Source organism: Channa argus, chromosome 9 (genome assembly GCF_033026475.1).
Source record: "Channa argus isolate prfri chromosome 9, Channa argus male v1.0, whole genome shotgun sequence".
Taxonomy (NCBI): domain Eukaryota; kingdom Metazoa; phylum Chordata; class Actinopteri; order Anabantiformes; family Channidae; genus Channa; species Channa argus.
Window position 1 is genome coordinate 17,097,391 of NC_090205.1, and position 23,190 is coordinate 17,120,580.

Genomic DNA, 23,190 nt, shown 5'->3' on the forward strand with positions numbered 1-23,190 from the left:
AGCCCATCATACATTGGGGTTTGCACAGGAGAAGAAGGGGGATTCTTTATGCTTGTTGAGTCACTCTTGAGGTATTTTATGTAATCTCTTAAGATGAAGTGCGTATGTTTTGCTCTATGGACCAACAAAATCTGATACTGGACTGTACTGTATGATCTGGGGCTATGCTACTTTTGGTAGCTACACGTTGCAGGGGATATATTAAATGTTGAAACATTACATGTGATATTTGTAAATGGCAGACTTTACTCTATTGTGTCCTACATTGTCTCCATTAGTCGGACCCCAGTCAGTTGCTTTTCAGCCTATTTGGTATATAGACCCACTGTATATGTGAGACTGTGAAGAAGTAGTAGTTGATGTACTAGGTAATTCACATTTCTTTACTTAAAGACCTGTCATTCAGTATACTGTGTCCTAATTATATAGGACTGTACATGTCCTAATCTACTGTAACTTCAGAAATATAACTAATGTACAGACCAACAAACGATATAATCTAACTAATACATGGTAAATGTTGTTAAGGATAACATCATCAGTCTGTCAGTCAGCTGTTTAGTCCAGCACTCACAGAAATATGTCAACACATACTGTATTTTTTGTCAACGATTTTTATAATGCTTGGAATCCCCTAAATGTTGCTCGAATGCCACTATTAAGTTGGTAGCTTCAGGTTAACTTGTTTTCCTGTGCTAATTAGCAGATGTCGGCAAGTTTAATGTGAGCATTTTAGAATTCTGATGTTGGGAGGCACTATTGTGCCATAACCATTATACAGATGAAAATTAGATTAAATCTGGATGTTACAATGTCTGTATAGTCAGTCGCTTTGAGGCACCAACCATTTAAAACCTGTTTCAGCCAGCTGCTGGGCTGAATTCTTATATACCTTTCTTTGTTTGCTTGAATGCAGTATTTCTTTGATGGAGAAGAATAACTGAGATATCTCTGGATAAGTTTCTTTCTTTCATATCCCCCTCTTTCTTTCCAAATCCTCTGACTCACTCTTAACAATATTCTTAGGTCTGTGACTGATACCTTTTTTCTTTTCCTTTCCTTCCACCTCTCTGTTTCGACTTTGTTCTCTTTTGCTCCCTGTCTTAACTGTGTCAAGGTTACTGAGAGAGACTGGAGTGAGGCAGAGGAATAACAAACAGAATCATAAATGTGAGATAACCCCTGCATGTCTACCAGTTGTAGAGACATTAAATCTTAGTTCATTATAACCAAACATCCTCTAGCCTTTCTCTCAGTCTCTGCAAACCCACAGAGAAGCTTGAGGAAGGTAACAGTGATTTTAATAGTTTCCCAATTGATGAACTTTACTTTAAACTACATGCTGTTAGTGATTAGTAGCCAGATTAATCACACGAAGGCTCATTAGGTCAGAGAACATCTGTCAGGAATGCGCTAATCCACGCACAGGCTAAATCTCTGTTTTTTTTGTGAGTTTTCACTCTCATCCTCTCAGTGGACCAAAGATCTGTTTTCGACATTATTTAATTTTATTTTATACAGTGTCCTCAAATGTGTAATATTTTGAGATGTGTGAGTGAATTCCCTACATTTGTCAGGGCTTGCAAAACAGGCAACGCTCCATGACATTTCTGGGTGATTGGCAATAGAAGTGGAATTTGTTTATTCTGGATCCTTACATTACTTTGAAGTCGTTCCTTTTTGGGCTATTTTTACTAAGACCAACTGGTCACAGTTTCATCAAGGGAGGCTGGGTTCCTGTACAAGTCACAATCTAATAGCATATAATGCATATAAAGCGTATAATACTCATTAATATAATAAATACTGTAGTTCTTTTTGATGCATTTATTTTTAGTTGCACCTACTTTAGGCATATAATTTGTACCATAGAAACAAGCATTGCTCAACATGTCACCTTACATCTCCATTAAAATCATCTCACCATCATTTTTATGTGCTTTTTACAGTATTTATACGAACAAAAACATTTCATCAGCATTATCTAAATCAATGTTTTACATTTACATAATATTTTTCCTTCTCTTCGATGGAGACACATTAAACAGGTTCATGTTCTTGTCCACTGTTGTGACGTTGCCCTGTCTTGAACTATCAAACACAGACACCTCCTCCGCTTCAGAAGACGAAGGCTCACTGCGCCGGCAGGGACGTCTGCCCACCTCCACGCCCTACCAGAGCCACAGCCACCCAGCTGTTGAGCACTGGTTCAATCGTGTCATCCAGAGTTCGTCCACCTCATCTTCCGCATCATCCACCTCATCCCACCCGGGAGGGAGATCCGTCACCAACTCCACAACCCACGCAGCCCTCAACGCCAACACTGCAGCTACTGCACTGGCCGACCTTATGGCACACACCCAGCTAGGTCAGTGACACACACGGTGTTAAATGCCATCACATAACGGTTTGCTTGTCTGCATGATTTTTTTTCTTTTTAATTAGGGCAGAGCTCTCAGTTTGCCCAAAGGTAAATACAATTTGCTCAGTGTTAATCAAACCTCCTCTGCAACCATCAACACTAGATACTGTCAAAATGTAATAAGTATGGTTGAGAGGCAATTCTATGCTCAAAACAATAACATATTTGAAATTGTTTAATATGTGTAGTCTTCTCATTTGTGCTAATGGAAAAGTGCTGATTTCAAGTTCAAATACAGTCTTATAACAAACCCATAGACGCCTCGGCTCCTTAGAAATATGGTTTTAAATTCCTCCATCTAAGCATATACAGAAATCCTATGCGTTTTTCATTTCATCACATTTGCTGATTTCACTGCATGTAGTGTTTGATGGGAAACATAAATTATTGTCACATAAAATGTAAAATAAATGTATATTATGATCATCAGCCTGGTCACTAAACTATAGTTAAAGAAAAGACAGACAGCGGTGGCCTCCTCATCTGCCAAGGCCTTGTCTCTCTCCAGATACACAAAAGCACTTGATGAGGCAAGACAAAGGCAACAAGTTACAGAGATTTAATCCACATTTTCCTAATTAGTTGTCACCATCTGCTATCATACTGTCATTCAGTCATGTGAAAAGGCCCACAGTGACATACCTGTCAAAACTACTTGTTCCACGTTGTCCTGTGAGTGTCACAATCTGGTTAATGAGAATCAGTAGATCTATCTTGATCTGTCTTTCAGCAGCAGCAGTGTGAGAACATGTCTTGCTTGCATATATATGTGTGTTTATGTGTGTCTGTATGTGTTGCTAGCAGAAGTATATCATATTAGGAGGCAGCTCTCTGATTTCTGCCCAGATCATCTCCCCTCAAGGTTGCTGTCATAAAGTAGTGGCAGTGACTGCTGCTGACTGGAGCTGTGAATAACTCGTATATCACCCTCCTCTTTGGCCCCTCAAACTCTTTCAGTCTCTTCAGCAGTAGAGAGTGGCTAGTGAGCCATGTCTATTGCTTTTGAAATCACACAGTTTTGGCTATACAGATGTTATATGCACAGTCCAAACAGCACTCTGTGGAGAGTGTGCTTTATAAAGAGCACATGCATACCATAAAAGTGTTTACCAACATTCCCATGACATCATAAATAGATTTAAATAGATTCTTACTTTACAAAGATAATGTTTAACTTTAAAATTCACGGGCAGATGAATATTTTACTGTAAACTGTACTTTATTGTTAAGGTTGCAGTTGCCAGTGGTGTTGAACTGAACCACATTACATTCAGAGGTGTTTCGCCAACCAAGCATATTTCTATTTTAAAGGGCAACTTCACAAATTTTCAACGTCCTTTCTATGGCTTTAGTTTGGGTAAATGGACATTAATGCTTTTAAACTTCCCTCTTACTTGCCTAAAATATTTCTCTGATTCTAGCTGAAAAATGACATCTCATGGAGGAGTTTTTCATCATTAGGAGTTGAGATGATGTCATCTGGAGAGCATGTTCACCGTGATTACAGACTCCATAGTGTGAGCAATAAGATAACATAATCTGAACTAAAGGTTCCTCTAAGTGATGTCATTTGGGGGCATTTTCAGAAGTAGAAAAATATTTTGATATAGTGAATTCAAAGGGAAGTTTAACGGTATTTACTTAACTAGAACCAAAAGAAGCAAGTTCAAAATCAGTGAAGCTGTCCTATAAAAACATATTCCAACATATTCAACATTCATAATAAAAATATGGTTAGATTAACAAATCTTTAACAGTGTCAACAAAAGAATATTAAAAAAGAATATTAAAAGAATATTAAAAAGAATAACAGGCCAGGGACCGGATATAATGCCATCACACTTGTCTTATGCATGTACTTGAGTTAGTAACTTTAATTAGACCTATTGTAATGTTTTTGATGAGCATGCACGGAGTAGAAAAGGAGGTCATCACAATATCCTCAGACTTGCCAGCTAATCAGCTAATCTTTGAAAAGACATGTTGTTCTCTGTGAAATACATTACACATTTAGGGAAACATATCTGCTGAATTGAAATGCATTCTCCCCCAGTGAAAAACGCTTATCCGCTCACAGATAACGGAAATGATCCTAGTCCCCCAGTTAATTTCCTAAGCTGTCACATTAGTTATTTTGCTACCCTAAAAAGTAGGATTTAATTTCGTTGTGACAGACTAAAGAAGCACAGACCTTTTAACCCCCAGACACCCCACTCATCACAGATAACCATTCAGCACCCCCCGATGTGACGGGGCTGTCGGAGCGCTCCTCACTTCACATGGAGCGGCCGCAGGTGGCCTCTGTGCGAGGCATTTCCCGTGGCTACAACCACCACACCAGCGTCATGGAGACTGCAGATGGTGAGTTTCCTGCTCACGCTCACACACATCTTCTTCCTTTTCCTCACTCCCCTGCTTCTAGTCTGCCTGGTACTGACTTCCCCGAAAGACCCCCCACACACACACACATATCCATCATGTTACTTCCCATTTCGTCTCCCTAACTAATACAACTATCAACTGTAGTCCTGAAAAAGTCTTGTTCACTTCTTGTCATGTTGATAATAAATTAGGCAGTAAAATTAACAGCTTCAGACATTATTCATCATTAAAACAGCATCTAGTCTCATATTTACCCAGCGCTGCCAGCAGTTTCCAAATGGACCATTGCCCATATTGACACTTTGATCGTTCAAAGTGTATAGATGAGTAACCAGTTAAAAGATTAGAACCAAGATTACAGTTCATAAAATTTAAATTGTGTTTTATTTTATTTATTTTCTAATAATGAGTCAGCATGTTTCAGGACTTTCTAAAATGACTTGACATTGAGATCTGGTAATATAGATAGTATTTCTAATAAATGCACAAAGTTTATAGTCCACCAAGATTTTGTGTCTTGATTCATTCATTATCTGTTGAGATCTTGTTTGGAGTTTTGTACAATTTGTAATAAAGCTAACACACAGAAAACTGGAACACTAAGAGGCACTGAGGATCAAACCACAAACCCTAGAGTTCATAGAACTCTAGACTGCCTTACCATTGAAGCTACAGTGGCCACAATTGCTTATTTTTTGCTGTATGGTATCCACACTCAAACTTGTGTTTTTCCACATTAGTCACAAAAAATGACAAAAAATAAATACAAGTCTTGTATCTTTTTTGTTATAGTACAACAACAAAAGCTTTCTGAGCTCTTTATTAGTCCAGTATTACTGCACCTACATCTGGCTGCTGGTACAGATCTCTCTCACACATATGCACACACACACACACACACACACACACACACACACACACACACACACACACAGACAAACGTTTGCAGGTTTGTTTAATTAACGTCCTGATGTGTCTCCTCTAGGCTGTGAGTGGAGAGGTCAAGGATCCCTCGGTTTAATAGATGGTATTTATTACTGTTCCTCTGACTCTATGGCAGTCTGGTATATGTGCACGCTGCTGTGTGTGCATTTGTGCTTATTCCAGTGTGTGTGTGTGTACTGTATGTGTCTGCTTGTTGCAAAGGCTTTAGCATTTTTAGTATCTTCATGATGGTGTCTAAACTAAATGCTCCTCTATTGGAGGATGTTGAGGCAAAAAGTGTATTCATCATGTCAGGTATCAGAACCAATTTGCAGTTGTGAATACTTTGCATTTCGACATACTGGCTTCCTCTCTCACATTAGGCACTTTGTGTTTCACATTATATCCCGTGATACTAGCCTGTTATTCGGTAGTTATGCAATGGGATCTTTCATAGCAGCCATCTAGCTCTGCTGCTGTTATAATATCAGTGTATAGTGGACTGTAGACAGTTACGAATGTCAGTTATGAAAGCTTTATCTGTTTGGTTTCTGATGGTGCCTGCCATGCTGCCTCTAATATTCCTACAGGCCACAGAACTCATGAAATTTTTTTTTTTTTAATCAGCAATTAATGAAACTTATTACCTGGCAATTGTTTCCCTGAGTAACATAGGTCAAACATTATTAAATTTTTATTATTAGTAAATATTCTGAGGCAATTCTACATACAATCCTGCATTTTTAACATGTATTAATCTTCATCTAAAAAAGTCACTAACAAATGCACTAATTACTCCAGTTTATGTAATGTTTGCTAAATACTACCTTGCCATGCGACGGTTGGGTCATTTCAACTTTACTTCTTTCTTATTTGTTGGAAATATTTAGCTACTCACCCAAGAAAGAAGTCTAGTTGACATGACTCAATCTGTTATCCTCAAAGCTCTTGAGTAGGTGGGGTTCCTAGCTCTCAGATGTTGTACTATCTGTCTGTGGCTTTCTAATTGGCCCATTAGGTGCTGCACTGACCCCAGAAGTACTTCCGGAACATCTGTTCCTACATATGAGGCAGAATTTGTCTGAATAACACCTATTATAGTAAGATAGACCAGGCAGGTTGTGTCCAGCTCCTAGGATGGCAATGTACACATTTTGGATAAAGAAGACAGGTGGGATGTGAAGCTATTTATGTTCACATGGAGAATCCTTCTCTCAACAGAGGAGGCCTCAGGCACAGCCTGTCTCCCATTTTTCATGCTGCTCTTTCATCCATCCCCTGGAAGATTAAGACCATGTCACACATCCACCCAGAGGGCCACACCCAAGAACCCCCCATCTTAGGGGTTTTGGTAGTTGGGTTCGAAATTTTACATCTTGATGACCCCACCCTGTTCCCAACCTGCCACCTTAATGAGCCTATTCAGGCCAGGATTGAACAAAGGCCTGCTCTGGAGGATAGAACTGGCCACTTTATTTTCAAGCCACTTCAGTCTGTTCAGTCTGAAGAAGCTGCTTAGATAAATAGCTAAATGTTTCTAAGCAAGAAGAAAGATGTCCAGTTCTCATGATCCAGTCTTTGGATATTTTCTTTTATTGAACTTACTATTTTTATAATGATTTATGTCTCTGCAGGTATGGTTTCTGAGAATGTTTTATTTTAGTTTTCCTCTACACAGTAGTGTTAAAAACTTGTTAAAGATTAATTTTAATATACAGGTCAATGATATACATATGTTGTGACCTTACTGAAGCGTAGCTGATTTTAGCCCTCCACTATGATTAATTTTGCATAGCTCAAGTAAACCGATACCTTTTCAAGCACCTCATAAATCACAGCAATGCAGAGAGGATGTCTTTGTTGCTAAGCAGCAAGGGAGGCTGCTCCTTGTTTACTGATTTATTATGCATGTGAGGCTTTTTAGTATATCTTGAGTATTTAGACTTTAAGACTGTAATGTTTGGCCTCCAGGTGACTGTAGAGAACCTCATGACCCACTGTTTTTTAATTGCGCCTCAGTACGAGTGACAGCCGTTTTCTTCCCTTCTATGCCTTATTAGAACGCCACACTGAACTCTTGTCTCTCCTCTTTCCTCTGTCATCTGTCCACATCTTATCCATTTCTTCTCATCACCTCACCAATTGCTCAACCTGTGTATGTATGTCTTTCCCTACTGTATCCCCTCCCACCTGTCTATACCACTTTTTATATTCTTCATTTGCATGTCTGTATTATTCTCCATACATTTATTTTGCCTTGTGTGACCCCCCCTCCCTTTTTTCATCCCCTCCAATTTAATTGTGTAGGTGTTCCAGTTAACAGTCGCGTCTCTTCTAAAATCCAGCAGCTGCTTAACACTCTGAAGAGACCAAAGCGGCCACCATTGCGAGAGTTCTTTGTTGATGACTTTGAGGAGCTTTTAGATGGTAAGCTGGCCCAGAAGTAATTATATTGTTTCTATCACACAGGCATGTAGAGGCAACCTTTTTCTGTAGTATAACAAGCGATCAGAGCAGCTAATTGCTAAATTTGACACAACCTTCCTACACTTTGAAACATGACAGAAATGTCAGTTGACAAGATTTTTTCTAGCTTTCATTGGGATTTTTCCAGCTTGAGTATTGATGGTTGTTATTTTCTTGTTTCATTTAAAAATAACAAATTAACATTGACCTTACTACGTCTCCCAATGTACACTTTTAGACCATTGGTTGCATTGTTGATTGCTGTTGGAACTAAGATGACGAGGTTTTCATTGGGAGTGGTTAGAGAATAGAGGCTACAGAAATACATACACACACCATCTAGCTCATCATTGTTTTGGATGGTACTCTGCCAGGCTAAATGATTACTGCAAATCAAAGAGCAGCAGAAATAGTAACACATTAGCAGGTAAAAGCCAAGACTCTGCCTGTGTGCATGGCAAGCTTTTTTATGGCAAGTGGTGTGCTTGACATAAAACCCATGCAAAGCATTATTGGGAGTTGGCTGAATACTGTCTTTTCTTGATGGAGGCGTTTTGCTTCCAACTTACCAGCTTACTTAATTATGCTATGTTGCACAAATTGTCATATTTATGTCCAATTCTCTTCCTCTTGCATTTAGTCCAACAGCCAGATCCCAACCAGCCAAAACCAGAAGGCCAGCAGATGAGTCCCCTGGAAGGAGAGCCTCTCGGGGTGGTCACCAACTGGCCTCCTTCCTTGCCAGCAGCCCTACAGCGGTGGGGTACCACTCAGCCCAAGAGTCCTTGTCTCACAGCACTCGACAATGCTGGAAAGCCAATCTACACACTCACCTATGGTAGGTACCAACCTGTGGATCTCTGGCACAATTGTATGAATTTGAACGATTGATGTGTAAAGAAGCATATGTGTCCCTCTCTACATACTATATTTTGTAATCTACTGTCAGACTAAGCTATTTTGTGTTTTAAATTTTGATTGGAAAGTCAGGGATTTTTAAATAGAAAAATGTTTGACATTACATATGTATTCACCTCTCTAGGTAAACTGTGGACCCGCAGTCAGAAACTGGCCTACACTCTTCTTAACAAGCTGAGCACCAGAAATGAGCCTTTGCTCTTGCCTGGAGATAGAGTAAGCTAAATGTCAAATGTTGCATTTCTAGTTGAATTTCAGGGATTTGGCAAATGCTCCTGAAGCAACACCCAGCAATTCCAACAGCAGCTCACTGCACATTTTCAGTGAACACCACTGTTGATGTGCAGAAACAACTTTTTTTTTTTTTTACAGCATTTACAGTACCATTAAAACAACATCTCGACTCTTTAATATGTTCTTGAATTATTAATATTTCTTCCTTTATGGAAGACTGCATTAGAGTAATCTACTTTTAATAGGCTGTCATTTTTTTGTTGTTTTTATAAATACAGTGTTATTCCATCACTTAGGGAAAAGAAACAAATGTTTGGTTCCAGATTCAGTTTTTGATGTTTGCTTGTTTCAATATCTTCACCTAAAATTGCAATTGCTTGTTGTCTGTGATACACTTGTAGGTCGCACTTGTTTTCCCCAACAATGACCCGGTCATGTTCATGGTGGCCTTCTACAGCTGCCTCCTGGCAGAGCTAGTACCTGTGCCTATTGAAGTACCGCTAACCAGAAAGGTAAAGTCAAAATACCGTCTTGTGGGAATTTCTTAACTTGACATAGTTATGTTTCGCAGATAAAAATAATGATCAGTAGGGACCACTGTTAGACATTTAACCCATAAATGATTGAAGGGGAGATGAGGTATGCCTAGTTGTGTTGTTTCAGTGCATATTGGTGATTTATTCCAATATTCCTAAATTCTATTCTTCATTTTGTGCCAGAGAATGTCTACCACTTATTACAACTACAGCAGAATCATTATCTTTCAAATGTTCTAATGACAAAGGGTTATAATGCATTGCAGTTTCTAACACAATCAAATTAAACTCAGCCTAATTTGTCAACATTATCCTCACAGGATTAGTAGTGATACCCTTTCCTTGATTGGCCTTTATAAACACTATGTTAGCGGATGCTCTACTGTAACTAATGAGATTTGAGTTAAGTGAAATAATATGTAATTCCTGTCAAAATACAGAACTAGCCCATCTGTTCTTAGTATTCAGAAACCCATTTACTTATTGGCCAACTCTTGTTCCCTTTTGTCACTTTCTTATTCTTTTTCATCTCTGTCCTGCTTTTATCTATCTCTCTCTCCCCTCTATCCTGTTATTTTTTCTTTCCATCCAGTATCTACCACATTTTATGCCTATGTGCACAGCATGGTTTGCTCAGCATGGGTCTAGCTGTAAGCTAATTTGCACAGCCAATCAAATATGAGTGTCTGTATCAGATCTTCTGTTTCACTCCTGCCATGATGAGGCTTTGATGCTCAGCAGTATAGTTTTTAAAAGTGATTGGCCATCACTCTGCTTTCTTACCTGCTGCTGGTTTGATGTACAATGCTCTGAGGTTTCTGTTTCTTTAGTCATTGGCTTTCTGTCTAAATTCCACATTCCCTTAGTGCATTTTTTTCTCATAGCTTTTATGTTTTTAGTTGATGACTGCGTGACAGATGCTCTTTGCCAAATCCTGCCAGCATGAACCTGATTTTGTACATGCTCTTTGGTTCCCCAGGATGCTGGAAGTCAACAGATTGGCTTTCTGTTGGGCAGCTGTGGTGTCACATTGGCATTGACCACCGATGCTTGTCAGAAAGGCCTGCCCAAAGCACAAACAGGGGAGGTAGCCACTTTTAAAGGTAAACCCTGTATTATTTTTTGTGTTGACAGTCTGTAAAGTTTCATTTTTTTGAACTAATTTCATGTCTCTGTCTCTGCAGGATGGCCGCGGTTGCTGTGGTTTGTGACAGATGGGAAGCATGTTGTGAAGCCTCCAAAAGACTGGCATCCCCCAGTACAGGAAGCAAGTAATGACATAGCCTACATAGAAGTAAGTGTGTGTGTGTGTGTGTGTGTTTGTGTGTGTGTATGTATATAGATGGATAGATATAGATAGCGATGGATGGCTAGATACTGTAGACAGATAGATGGATGGATAGAGAGAGAGAGATAAATAGCCAGTTTAACAGGCTTTTACTATATATGATTTTGTAATGAAGATGTTCAATGACTGTTCATGTTTCTTACATCCAGTATAAAACCAGCAAGGAAGGAAGTACTATGGGGATCACAGTGTCCCATTCAGCCATGCTGGCTCACTGTCACGCTCTTACACAGGCCTGTGGCTACAGTGAAGGTGAGGTGGATATTCAATTACTTTTATATTTATCCCTCAAGTCTTCAGCCATAGTTTTCATAATCATCTTCTGTGTTTTAAATGTCTTTCATTAATTCTCCTAATTTAAAGAAAAGCAACCAGTTTCCTTTTAGCCTGTGCTAGAAAGAGATAGAGAAAAAAGAAACCAGTCATGATGTAGTAATTATGAAAACATTGGTAATAATACTTCAGGTGTGAGCCTGAACAGAGAGCCTGTTCATATGTAGCCTTTTTTATATATTTTATTTTATACATTTGTCCTTTCATGCTGCTGGTTTGGCTATTTAATTTTGTCAGACCTGGGTCAGTCTGCTTAAAAATAAAGCGTACTTCCCCTTGTCCAGTGTCCCAGTTTTATTCTAAATAACTTGTAACTGCACCAGATGCCCAATAAGACACTTCTAAAACTTAATTAAAGGACACCTTCACTTATATTTAACTTGGTTGTTTTGGTTCTAGTTTGGGTAGAACATCTAAATAGAGGTCATTAAACATCCTAACTTCCCTATATTAAAATATATCTCTACTTCTAGCTAAAGCATTCCTACAGATTACATGAGTTGGAGGAACCTTCAGTTCTGATTATGTCATCCTATTGCACATACTATGAAGTTTGTAATGATGGTCAACCTGGTTTTCCTGGGCTCCTCTATGACATCATCTGAACTCCTAATGATGAAAAATTACTCTGCATGATGTCACCTGGAGGAGTTTTTCAGCTAGATGCACAGAAATATTTTATTATAGGGAAGTCCAAGGGAAGTTTAAAACCATTAATGGACATTTGCAACCTAAACTGAAGCCCTAGAAAGCAAGTTGAAAATTGGTGAAGTCACCCTTTAAGTGTTTAATGAAGTCAGGCTTTGTACATAAAAAATTCCTTCTCCTTCACATAAGAGGTTTAATGTTAGTACTGTGAATGGCCTTGAGAAGAAAAGAAATGTTAGATTAAATATCTCAAATTCTTCTGTCCTTAACTTTGAAAATGTCTCCTTTTTACTCACAGGCGAGACAATAACCAATGTCCTGGACTTCAAGAGAGAAGCAGGATTATGGCATGGTGTTCTTACTGTGAGTAGTTTTAAGCTAATAGGATGATTACATAATCAGAGTAAAGTGAAAGAGATCTGAGCTCAGTTTGCTGATTTATCTAACTGACTGATTATCTTCCCGACAAGGACTTTATCACTATGCAAATGCATTTAAACTAAGGAGTCCTGACAGGCAGAAAATTCTTGAGTCATACTGTAACTCAGGAGATTGAAACCTTTAAAAATATTTTTTTCCTAACACATAGCCAACTCAGCTTTGATTAACTGCTTTCAGACTTGCTGGGGAATTTTCACTCTGTTTTTACACTCACTTTATACATGCCCTGCTGATATACACTTAGGTTACTAAAATAACACAGCAGCAGCACAGACATTTCAGTTTTATACTGATAGCTGCATGATATGCCACTGTATTAGATTGCATTAATTGCAAAGGTGGTCTTAATGTTATGCCTAATCAGTGTACAATACTGTCGGGACTTTCAGCTTCAGAGCAACATAATGTTGTCATGCACTTCTGCTAATTTCTGCTGCCTATATGATGCTTGTCTGTATTGTGTCATCAGTGTGTGATGAATCGGATGCACGTCATCAGCATTCCTTACTCTTTGATGAAAGTGAATCCCCTCTCTTGGATTCAAAAGGTTCACACATATAAAGGTAAAGGTCCTTCCACCTCGACCCTATGAAGAGGGATTTTGACCTAATTTTATCTACACTCTAGTGTATAGCTTTATATTATCTTTATATTTTGAATATTAATCTTACTTGTAATTGTCCATTTTTCATTCTTATAAGTAGCATACTTTCAGTTCAGCATAAAGGAAAAAGAAAAAGATGAGAAATATACATTAGTAGCTTCCTTGATGGTAGAATGTTTATCTAATATTTGTTTTTTTCTTAGGCCTATGAGCCAGTTTCACTTCCAGAGGCAGTTTCTAATCAGTTTCTAATAATAATTTCAATTCTTACAGCACTTTTGAGGGTGGATGGATTAATGCAGTAGTTTGTTGAACTCATTGATTGCTTGCTTAATTGTATTAGCCTGTGAAGGTCATGGGCAGGAGGCCTGCAGTGCTGAATATAATCTGACTCTTTTCTGTACTGAGCTCTCTTGTTTTACCTGCTGGCAATTGAGTGTAAGTGTGCTGCTGTTTGCTATGTTGACTGGATGTTTTCACTGTCAGCTGGTTTCATTACTGTATGTCCTCTGTACAGCACGGGTAGCAGTGGTGAAGTCAAGGGACATGCACTGGTCTCTACTGGCCCAGAGAGACCAGAGAGATATCAGCCTGAGCTCACTGCGCATGCTAATTGTAGCAGATGGAGCTAACCCATGTGAGCCCCCTTGCAGATTATCATCTAATTAAATAACTTTATTAAACACCTTGAAGCCACAAGAAATTATCATTGATTTAGGTCATTTGGATTTACTTGTATATCTGTTTAACTGTGTGTATGTGTGTGCGTGTGTGCACATTACGGCAGGGTCGATATCCTCCTGTGATGCCTTTCTCAACGTGTTCCAGGCACGTGGCCTGCGACCTGAAGTGATCTGTCCATGTGCCAGCTCTTCAGAAGCCATGACTGTCGCCATCCGCCGGTGAGCTACCATTACTACATCATAACAGAACAAAGCCATAGCTTTGAATTACGGCCCTGTTATATCACTCTTATGTTTGCAGCATCAGTTGGATCCTGCAGGGAGAGGAGGATGATGCTTGCTTCTTTCACACAGGGACAGACTATAGGATTTAAAGCTTTTTGCTGATCATCGGGCTCAGTTATGGAGGAGAATTATGATGACACACAGACTGAAAGCACATCTATCTATTTTTACCTTAAGAAAAAAAATTACATTAGAAATGTCTCACAGGTTTACATATTTTAAAATAACAACATGGCTTTCCTTTTGAGATGTTATTCTGCTGTAATAAGGACAGTGTTCAGAGGCGGTAGAGGGCTTAGTCTGCTGTTTAAATAAACAATAATGACAGAACTGGCAAACAATGTGTCACAAATTAGTATGATTTATTTTCTATGGAAGGCAGTGGCATTATTCCTGAAGAGGATAAGTGACCATGTCAGGTTCTGACAACTGTGGATCTCTTTATCTGTGTGTCATCATGTTTAGTGGTAAAGCATGTAAGTGTAATTATCTGTTTGTGTTCCAGGCCACCTGAAATGGGTGTTCCTCCTCCAGGCAAGGCTGTGCTGTCTATGGGTGGGCTGAGCCACAGTGTGATCCGTGTGGACACGGATGAGAAACTCTCTGTCCTTACAGTGCAGGATGTAGGACAGGTCATGCCTGGAGGTACACTGTGCATTTTGCTGCTGCCAATGAGAAGAAACAATAAAAATAAAAGTTTTTTTGTGACAGATAGAAACAATGACTGGGTCAGATATTCCTAAAATGAACAACAAGATTCCTGTGCTGATAAATTCAGAATCTGTACATGTGAACACTAAAAAGCACCATGTTGACAATGGAAAAAAACAAAACAATAAAATACCGGAAGGCATGAAAGAAAGGCACAAAAGTTAATCAACACATCACCCTAAACTAGTAGAGTATGCACACCAAGTAATATATCGTTTCAAGTATTGACGTATTGGTTTGACGTACATTTCACCTGCAACTATTGTGTGTCTCTAGCTCTGGTTTGTGTGGTGCGGGTGGAGGGGACTCCCTATCTCTGTCAGACAGATGAGGTTGGAGAGATCTGTGTGAGCTCAGGTAGCACTGGTGTAGCTTACTATGGCCTCCCAGGCATGACCAAGAACGTATTTGAGGTTAGTGTTTTTGTTCAGGAACTATCCAGGTGGGACAAAGTCATCTGTTGATGTTACTAAATACTGAATTAATAAGTATGAAGTAACCTTTCATTTTTCTAAAATGCACTTTTGTCTTGCAGACCATCCCAGTAACGTCGTCTGGGCTTCCCCTCAGTGACAGACCGTTCACCAGGACCTCACTGCTGGGCTTTGTGGGACCAGTAAGTTCCACGTTCCTAATATGCACTTGTTTTACCTCGCACTTTTTGCAGCACAAGTTTTGTTGTGGGTTAAGGACACATCAAGCCAACAATCAGCTGTCGGGAAGGCGTCGGTCAGTCCAGTCTTTAAGGTGTTTCTTGGTCCAGGCTCCTCAGTGAAACAGACCAGTTAATTTGCAATTTTTGTAGGTGCACACTCTGTTGTACACTGTGGAAATAAATGTATTCATTCTGTGTGTGCTTTGTGTGTCCCACCAGGACAGCCTTGTGTTTATTGCGGGGAAGATTGACGGGCTGATGGTGGTCAGTGGGCGGAGACACAATGCTGATGACGTAGTTGCCACAGCGCTAGCTGTGGAGCCCATGAAGTTTGTGTACAGGGGGAGGTAAAAGCAGCCTGAATACATAGAATTTTAAAGTGCAACACATATTTACATGGCTGTTTTCTCTGTCTTATTTGAATCGTTGTCTCGCTTGCCACAGTGTAACCGAACATCAGTAACTGCAATCAGCTGTAACAGTATTGTTGTGTTTTGTGTGTTCCAGAATAGCAGTGTTTTCTGTGACTGTGCTTCATGATGAGAGAATTGTTGTTGTGGCAGAGCAGAGGCCAGATGCCTCTGAAGAGGACAGCTTCCAATGGATGAGCCGAGTCCTTCAGGTGCTGACAGGGCTTAGTGTTCGTCACATTTTATTTTTGACTGACACCAAAGTAAACCATATGTAAAAAAACCAGTGTGGGTTTTTTTCCTTTTAAAGAAAATTTCAAGGAAAATACTAGTTTTCGTATTTAGTCAGTTAAATGTTCAATAGGAACTTAAGATAAATTATTGTAATGAATACAGTTAACTTTTCTGTTTTGCTTTAATCTTGATAGATCCTCCTTTGTTTCTGCATGTATTTTGCATGTGTTTTCAGGCCATTGACAGCATTCACCAGGTAGGGGTGTACTGCCTGGCTCTAGTGCCTGCGAATACACTTCCTAAGGCTCCTCTGGGTGGCATCCATATATCAGAGACAAAACAGCGCTTCCTGGAGGGGGCCTTGCACCCCTGCAATGTCCTTATGTGCCCTCACACGTGTGTCACCAACCTGCCCAAACCAAGACAAAAACAGCCAGGTAACACACCAAATGCCCAAGGATTAGTTTAATATGAATTTTTGCAAACCACACTGGCATGTATGATAACATTGTATGTGCTGCACAGAGGTCGGTCCTGCTTCTATGATAGTGGGCAACCTAGTGGCAGGCAAGAGGATAGCGCAGGCTTGTGGGAGAGACGTGGCACAACTAGAGGACAATGACCAGGCACGTAAGGTAGAGAGTCATCCTCATTTCACCCACACCATGTACCCACACATTTACTGCAGACACTGGTGAGTAGACGTCAATGCGGAAGTGGATTAAAAAACAGAATGTACGTTGTCCTGTACGTTTACTTCTTTTCAGTCATTCATTACTCCCATCAGCTTCACATCCAATCTTCATTCATTTACAAAAATCAAACATGTATGTAATGAGTCTTCGTATTCATTGTCTTAGTTTGTGTCTGACCTTTTGTTCCTTTTAATCCTCTGTAGTTAACCCTGTGTTTCTGTTTCTTTTATAGTTCCTCTACATACAGGATGTGCTACTGTGGAGAGCTCAGGCCACTCCAGACCATCCGCTGTTCCTTGTTCTCAATGCTAAGGTACTGCCTTTAGGTTTGCTAGCAGTGGTGTTATGTACAAGTACTCAGATCATTAACATACTATAGTAAAACTATCACAACCACAGTGTAGAAATATTCAAGTAAAAGTCCTAGATTTTAAAATGTTATTTAAGCTTAACAAAAGGATTAGCTCAGAAAATACTTACATATAGTACCAAAATTAAAAGTAGTTGATGCAGAATGACTTATTTCAAATCAAGGATATGATGTTATTGAATTGAAAGTATTGATGCATTAATGTGTTCATATGTCTAATGTTTCAGCTGGTAACTAGCTTATTTTAATACATAATACCCTGTTTTAGTGACCATATGTTTTGAATCTAATCATTACAATTTGAATTATTTTATGTGCTGTGGGGCAGTTTGTAAATTTCTCACCACTGAGCATTTACATCTTATGATTGATGTATTTTGTATTACTATTCAGATTCTAAAAATTAACTAGTAACTAAATACAATCTCAAATAATTGTATTGAGAAATAATATTTGCTCATGAAATGTAGTTAAGTCAAACTGTGAAGTAGAAAATGGAAATAATCGGGTAGAGTAGAAATGCCTCAGAAATACACCTTGCTTGATAAAAAAAACAAAACATTGTAGAGTAATAAAATGTAACTTTGCTCCTCAGGGCACTGTGGCCAGCACAGCCTCCTGTCTGCAGCTGCACAAGCGGGCGGAGCGAGTAGCCGCAGCATTGATGGGACGCCTAAACACTGGAGACCATGTAGCACTCGTCTACCCACCAGGTAAGAGCTGCTACTTTTACTGGGCTCCTTATCCTTTCAGTCATGTGGTTTAAAACACAGCCTTCCATATGTGTCCTAACCATTCCTGTCAATCTGTCTATTAATCATAATCACAACAGAGATCTTCTAAAGAAGATCTTCCTTTTTTTCCCCACTGTTGGTTAACTGTTAATTTAATAATTTAGCTATAATGTATACAATGCACAGCCCTGTTAAATGTAAGCATTTATGTGCAGGAATCGACCTCATTGCCACTTTCTACGGCTGCCTGTATGCTGGCTGTGTTCCAGTCACTGTCAGGCCTCCGCACCCCCAGAACCTGGCCACCACTCTGCCCACTGTCAAGATGATTGTTGAGGTACCACTGACCTGCATCACAGTGTTAACTTAATGCAGCCAATAAACCTGACAAACAAATAAAATAGAACTGAATAAAATAAATTCCATAAGTTGTCGGCTCCACACTCCAACAGCCTTTTGTGTGAACAAATTAAAATAATCCAATGTCTTTGTTTTAAAGGTTAGTAAGTCGGTGTGTATCCTCACCACCCAAGCAATAATGAAGCTGCTGAAATCCAAAGAGGCTGCTGCTGCTGTGGACATCAAGAGCTGGCCTATGGTGCTGGACACAGGTGAGTGTTTAAGTTTCTTTTTCTAACAGTATAATAATGTAGGGCTTTTTAAGTACAAAAACAAAATTTTTGCATCTGCTTTACTGCTTTGTATCTACAGATGACCTCCCCAGAAAGAAGACTCCCCAGATGTACAAACCCCCAACACCAGAGATGTTAGCTTACCTGGATTTCAGTGTCTCCACAACAGGCATCTTGGCTGGTGTCAAAGTATGATGAAAGAGTTGTATTAGTCAGTAAATACATAATGACCACCTACAGTATGTACTCAGTGGGGTGTATGTCTTTATTTCTGCTAACATGTTAATAGTTTTACAAATCATGAACCATGTATTAATAAGAACAGTGGTTTCTATCAGTAAAAGCAAAATGCATACATATTTATATAAGATTCATGGTCGCCAGATCTAGGTCAGTATATTTTCAACATCGACATTTTTTAAGAAGACAGTTTTCAACTTCAAACATCTCTACATAACTAAGGTGTCCATGTGTGAATTGATTAGCAAAGTGATTGAAAGAGGTTGTGTTGAATTTTAGCCCAGGTCTGTGTTTAAATGAATAATTTGTGCTCCTGTGTGTCATATCATCTCTTCTAGATGTCTCACACTGCCACCAGTGCCTTGTGTCGCTCCATCAAGCTCCAGTGTGAGCTCTACCCTTCCCGGCAGATCGCCATCTGCCTAGACCCCTACTGCGGCCTTGGCTTTGCTCTCTGGTGCCTGTGCAGGTAAACCAGCAGCTCTGAACAAATGAATATTTTAAACCAGGAATAACATAACCCATAAAATGCTATGTAAGTGTATAAGTGTATAACACATTTTTGGTCTGTCTAGTCTCAGCCTCTCTTTTGGCACGTTTTTGTTTTAGTGTGTACTCGGGCCACCAGTCGATCTTAGTTCCACCCCTGGAGCTGGAGAGCAATGCATCTCTGTGGCTTGCTGCTGTGAGCCAGTACAAAGTGCGTGTAACCTTCTGCTCATATTCAGTCATGGAGATGTGCACCAAGGGCCTGGGTTCACAGACAGAAGCACTGCGGGTCAGTTTGTCTCTTTATTTAAATACAGTTTGTCTCTTCACTTGATGAATGATGTCACTAGGAAAGTAACAAATGGAAGTTTAGCCACAAACAGTTTCTTCATTTGCTTAATTTCCCTGGTGCTGTTGCCATGGTGCTATGATTATCCAGACAAAGTTTTATCAAGACAGGGTACTGGGGTGAAACACTTCACTTTTCTTTATCTGCTTGCTCATTACTATCTGCAGCACTTGAGATTAAAAGCTTATACAAATCATGTCTGTGCTGTGATAAGTATAGTCTAATAAACCGTTTCATTAGTATGAAAATGTAACCATTAAATGTGTCTTTTCAGCTCTTAGTTCAATTATTGTCTGTTCATGATAAGAATGCTACATATCACTATCACCGCAGTGACTCCTCACACAAGTTGCACTAAATGGTTCCATTAAGTTTTTAGCTTTTGTTGATCCAACTCTCCTCTTGTTTTCCCATCTCCAGTTGAGAAATGTGAACCTGTCTTGTGTGCGTACGTGCATGGTGGTAGCAGAGGAGAGGCCCAGAATAACACTCACTCAGTCCTTCTCAAAGATTTTCAAAGACTTGGGGCTTTCATCACGTGCCGTCAGCACCACCTTTGGCTGCAGGGTGAATGTGGCGATCTGTTTGCAGGTAAACAACTGTCGAGGGCTGTATAGGGGAAGGACAGAAGGGCTGGCTGGTTGGAGAATCTATTATGGTCAATGTTTTAGATAATTTTTTATTTTATTTTTTTAAACAAGGACGCATACATAGACAACATACACAAAAAAATCACATATACATATATACATCTTTATTTATTTGTCCTGCCCTGTCTCATCAGCCCAACAGGTTAGGGAAACTGGCTGAGCAGGTACTGTGGGATAATAGTGGCTGTTTGCTTATCAGGCTGCCGCTGGGTCTGTGTGTTTATGTGTGTGTCTGTTGTGTACTTTGCACGATATTTGATCATGCTTATCCTTAATTCAGTGATTTCTTTTCCTTCAGCTTCATGCTATTTCAGTACATTAATCTACAAGCCAGCAGCATGAACTGTGCTGTCATGCATATTTTTTGGGGGGGGGTCTAACTTGAAAGTGCTATGTGTTATTTACTTCTAATGCTTTACTTTCATTACAATACTTGGTTTTTGAATCACTTGAAGATAATATTATAAAATGGAAATATTTAATTAATTTCTTCTGCAACTACAATCCTTTGTAATCAGACCATTTTGTTTTTCCTCTTCATATTAGTGATATTTCACTTGTGCTCAAACTTTTCATTTAGAGTCTCTTCAGCCAGCATATTTACCCTTGCTGTTTATTAATATGCTATGTTCCTAATGAAATAAATAAAAAATTAATAAATACATTTGTTGAGTCAAAATGCTAATCAGGTTCATCAGTAATAACTGATTCAGTCTTAAGAAATGTAACAGGAGTACTAGTTCTGTCATTATGGGAAAGACTAATCTCTGGATTGAGGCTCAAGGTGTTGCTGAAGCCTCTGCTTGGCTTGATATGCTGTGCTCATTAAACAGAGTCAGCCCGCTGTGTTTGTCTTTGATCTAACAGACGACCATACAGTAGTTCATTGCTAGCTTGTGCATTGGCTAAACAGCGGTGGATAATAATGTTTTGTATAGTCTTGTAGCAGTAATGATTAAAAAAAAATCTCAAAGGAGCAGGAACCAATGTCTAACAACCAGAATGAGTACTTGAGAAATCGTTCCATTAGAATATACAGTACAGTAGATGCATGGCAGATAGCAAAAACAAATGATGTTCATTTAAAAACTTTGTCACTTTTCTGTGCCTGGTTACAGAAGTTCATTTGTAATTTTTTGTTGAATTCACCACATTTTTTTCACCTATATTACACTTGAGGATGAAGACAAACTGGCACATAGGCACATTTAACCCTACAACCCCTGAGTTCTGCCGTTTATAACTATTGTAGCCTGGCTGGTTGGCTTCTGGCTGCCTACCCCCCCCTGCTTTGTCAGCTGTTGTACCATAAGCGGCTTTCACTTTCCCTCCACCCAAAGCAAAATAAAACATTTATTAATGATAGTGTGGCACAAGGTGCATTATATATACCTACGTCATGCTTGTTATTTTTCCCAGGGCACAGCTGGACCAGACCCCACCACTGTTTATGTGGACATGAGAGCCCTACGACATGATAGGTAAGGGGTTCCGAACGCTGCACTGCCTTCACAAAAGTAGGCTGAAATACGAATATAAATATGTGCTGACTGAGGCAGTATGTGTACTTATACATAATGCTAGTACATAACTTTCTATCTTATTAAATAATTGTCACCATTATATGAACATGCTCATTTTCTCCTTTTAATGTGTGTCTTCTTCAGAGTTCGCCTAGTTGAGAGAGGATCACCACACAGCTTGCCACTAATGGAGTCTGGGAAAGTACGGTGTCATGTCAACATGCACTAAAACATTATTAACAACTGTGACTTAATGTTGCATATAGCGGTTACTCTTTTGATAAACCTTCTCTTCTAATTTGATGTATGGGTGTCTGCTGTTGTAGATCCTTCCAGGGGTGAAAGTGATTATTGCCAACACAGAGACGAAAGGACCCTTGGGAGACTCCCATCTAGGAGAGGTGAGTCACAACGTCAGCTGATGAACTTTTCAAAGCAGTTTTGTGGAACATTAGATTAGCTGTGTTCTGACCTGAGGGCCTGTCACCAACAAACTTGCTCCCATACACACCACCACTGTTTTATTATCATATTGATATATAATTATTAATGCATAAATTCACTGTCCACTTTATTAGGTACGCCTCTGCAGTTTATTGCAATCCAAATCAAGTTTATTAAGTCTACTTTTACAACAGCTACAATCTTGAGCTTTATTGGACACTGTCATCGAGCTGTTAATATGTTTTAACATTTTAATAATTGTGAAAGTTTGACCATAAGTGCATATATGTTGCTGTGTTTAATAGATATGGGTGAGCAGTCCTCATAATGCCACAGGCTACTACACAGTTTATGGGGAGGAGGCACTGCATGCTGACCACTTTAACACCAAGCTCAGCTTTGGTGACACTCAGACTGTCTGGGCGAGGACGGGCTACCTGGGCTTCTTACGGCGTACTGAGCTGACTGATGCTAGTGGAGGTGAGAGTCACCAGTCCTTGCTCTAACTTAAACTCAGCGCATTACTTTTGCTCTAAGCTGAACTCACTTATTTTTTTTTCTACCAAAGATGAAAAGATGTTTCTTAGATACTTCCTTTTCTGTAATATCATGTCACAACTTAAAATATACACTCAACTGTGTGCATCTTTGTCAGAGCGCCATGATGCCCTTTACGTGGTGGGATCTCTTGACGAGACTCTGGAGCTGAGGGGAATGAGATATCACCCAATTGACATTGAGACTTCAGTCATTCGTTCTCACAAGAGCATAGCTGAATGGTGAGAATTTTACCTCACTTGTAGACCAGTAGTTTATTACTGTTTAGTTTG

The 23,190-nt window shown here is 39.4% G+C and overlaps 1 protein-coding gene across 20 annotated transcripts in view; it reads left to right on the forward strand.

The window, feature by feature from the left end:
- Positions 1–23,190, forward strand: part of dip2a (disco-interacting protein 2 homolog A) — a 68,745-nt gene that overhangs the window by 43,305 nt on the left and 2,250 nt on the right. Inside the window, exons 5-40 of one of the 20 annotated variants that reach the window (XM_067515546.1) lie at positions 1,118–1,170; positions 2,105–2,368; positions 4,628–4,783; positions 5,790–5,831; positions 8,036–8,155; positions 8,835–9,032; positions 9,237–9,328; positions 9,748–9,858; positions 10,862–10,985; positions 11,067–11,176; positions 11,380–11,482; positions 12,510–12,574; positions 13,122–13,215; positions 13,774–13,893; positions 14,044–14,158; positions 14,730–14,869; positions 15,212–15,348; positions 15,471–15,551; positions 15,810–15,937; positions 16,098–16,212; positions 16,470–16,671; positions 16,760–16,869; positions 17,162–17,242; positions 17,895–18,012; positions 18,249–18,370; positions 18,533–18,644; positions 18,745–18,854; positions 19,244–19,374; positions 19,515–19,683; positions 20,164–20,334; positions 20,528–20,557; positions 21,813–21,874; positions 22,061–22,118; positions 22,243–22,317; positions 22,666–22,840; positions 23,016–23,139. In XM_067515546.1, the coding sequence (XP_067371647.1) occupies positions 1,118–1,170; positions 2,105–2,368; positions 4,628–4,783; positions 5,790–5,831; positions 8,036–8,155; positions 8,835–9,032; positions 9,237–9,328; positions 9,748–9,858; positions 10,862–10,985; positions 11,067–11,176; positions 11,380–11,482; positions 12,510–12,574; positions 13,122–13,215; positions 13,774–13,893; positions 14,044–14,158; positions 14,730–14,869; positions 15,212–15,348; positions 15,471–15,551; positions 15,810–15,937; positions 16,098–16,212; positions 16,470–16,671; positions 16,760–16,869; positions 17,162–17,242; positions 17,895–18,012; positions 18,249–18,370; positions 18,533–18,644; positions 18,745–18,854; positions 19,244–19,374; positions 19,515–19,683; positions 20,164–20,334; positions 20,528–20,557; positions 21,813–21,874; positions 22,061–22,118; positions 22,243–22,317; positions 22,666–22,840; positions 23,016–23,139 (4,218 nt within the window). Of the gene's footprint in view, positions 1–1,117; positions 1,171–2,104; positions 2,369–4,596; positions 4,784–5,789; positions 5,832–8,035; positions 8,156–8,834; positions 9,033–9,236; positions 9,329–9,747; positions 9,859–10,861; positions 10,986–11,066; positions 11,177–11,379; positions 11,483–12,509; positions 12,575–13,121; positions 13,216–13,773; positions 13,894–14,043; positions 14,159–14,729; positions 14,870–15,211; positions 15,349–15,470; positions 15,552–15,809; positions 15,942–16,097; positions 16,213–16,469; positions 16,672–16,759; positions 16,870–17,161; positions 17,243–17,894; positions 18,013–18,248; positions 18,371–18,532; positions 18,645–18,744; positions 18,855–19,243; positions 19,375–19,514; positions 19,684–20,163; positions 20,335–20,527; positions 20,558–21,812; positions 21,875–22,060; positions 22,119–22,242; positions 22,318–22,665; positions 22,841–23,015; positions 23,140–23,190 lie in introns of those variants that run through there. The other 19 variants (XM_067515535.1, XM_067515534.1, XM_067515533.1 and 16 more) reach the window with 19 other exon arrangements.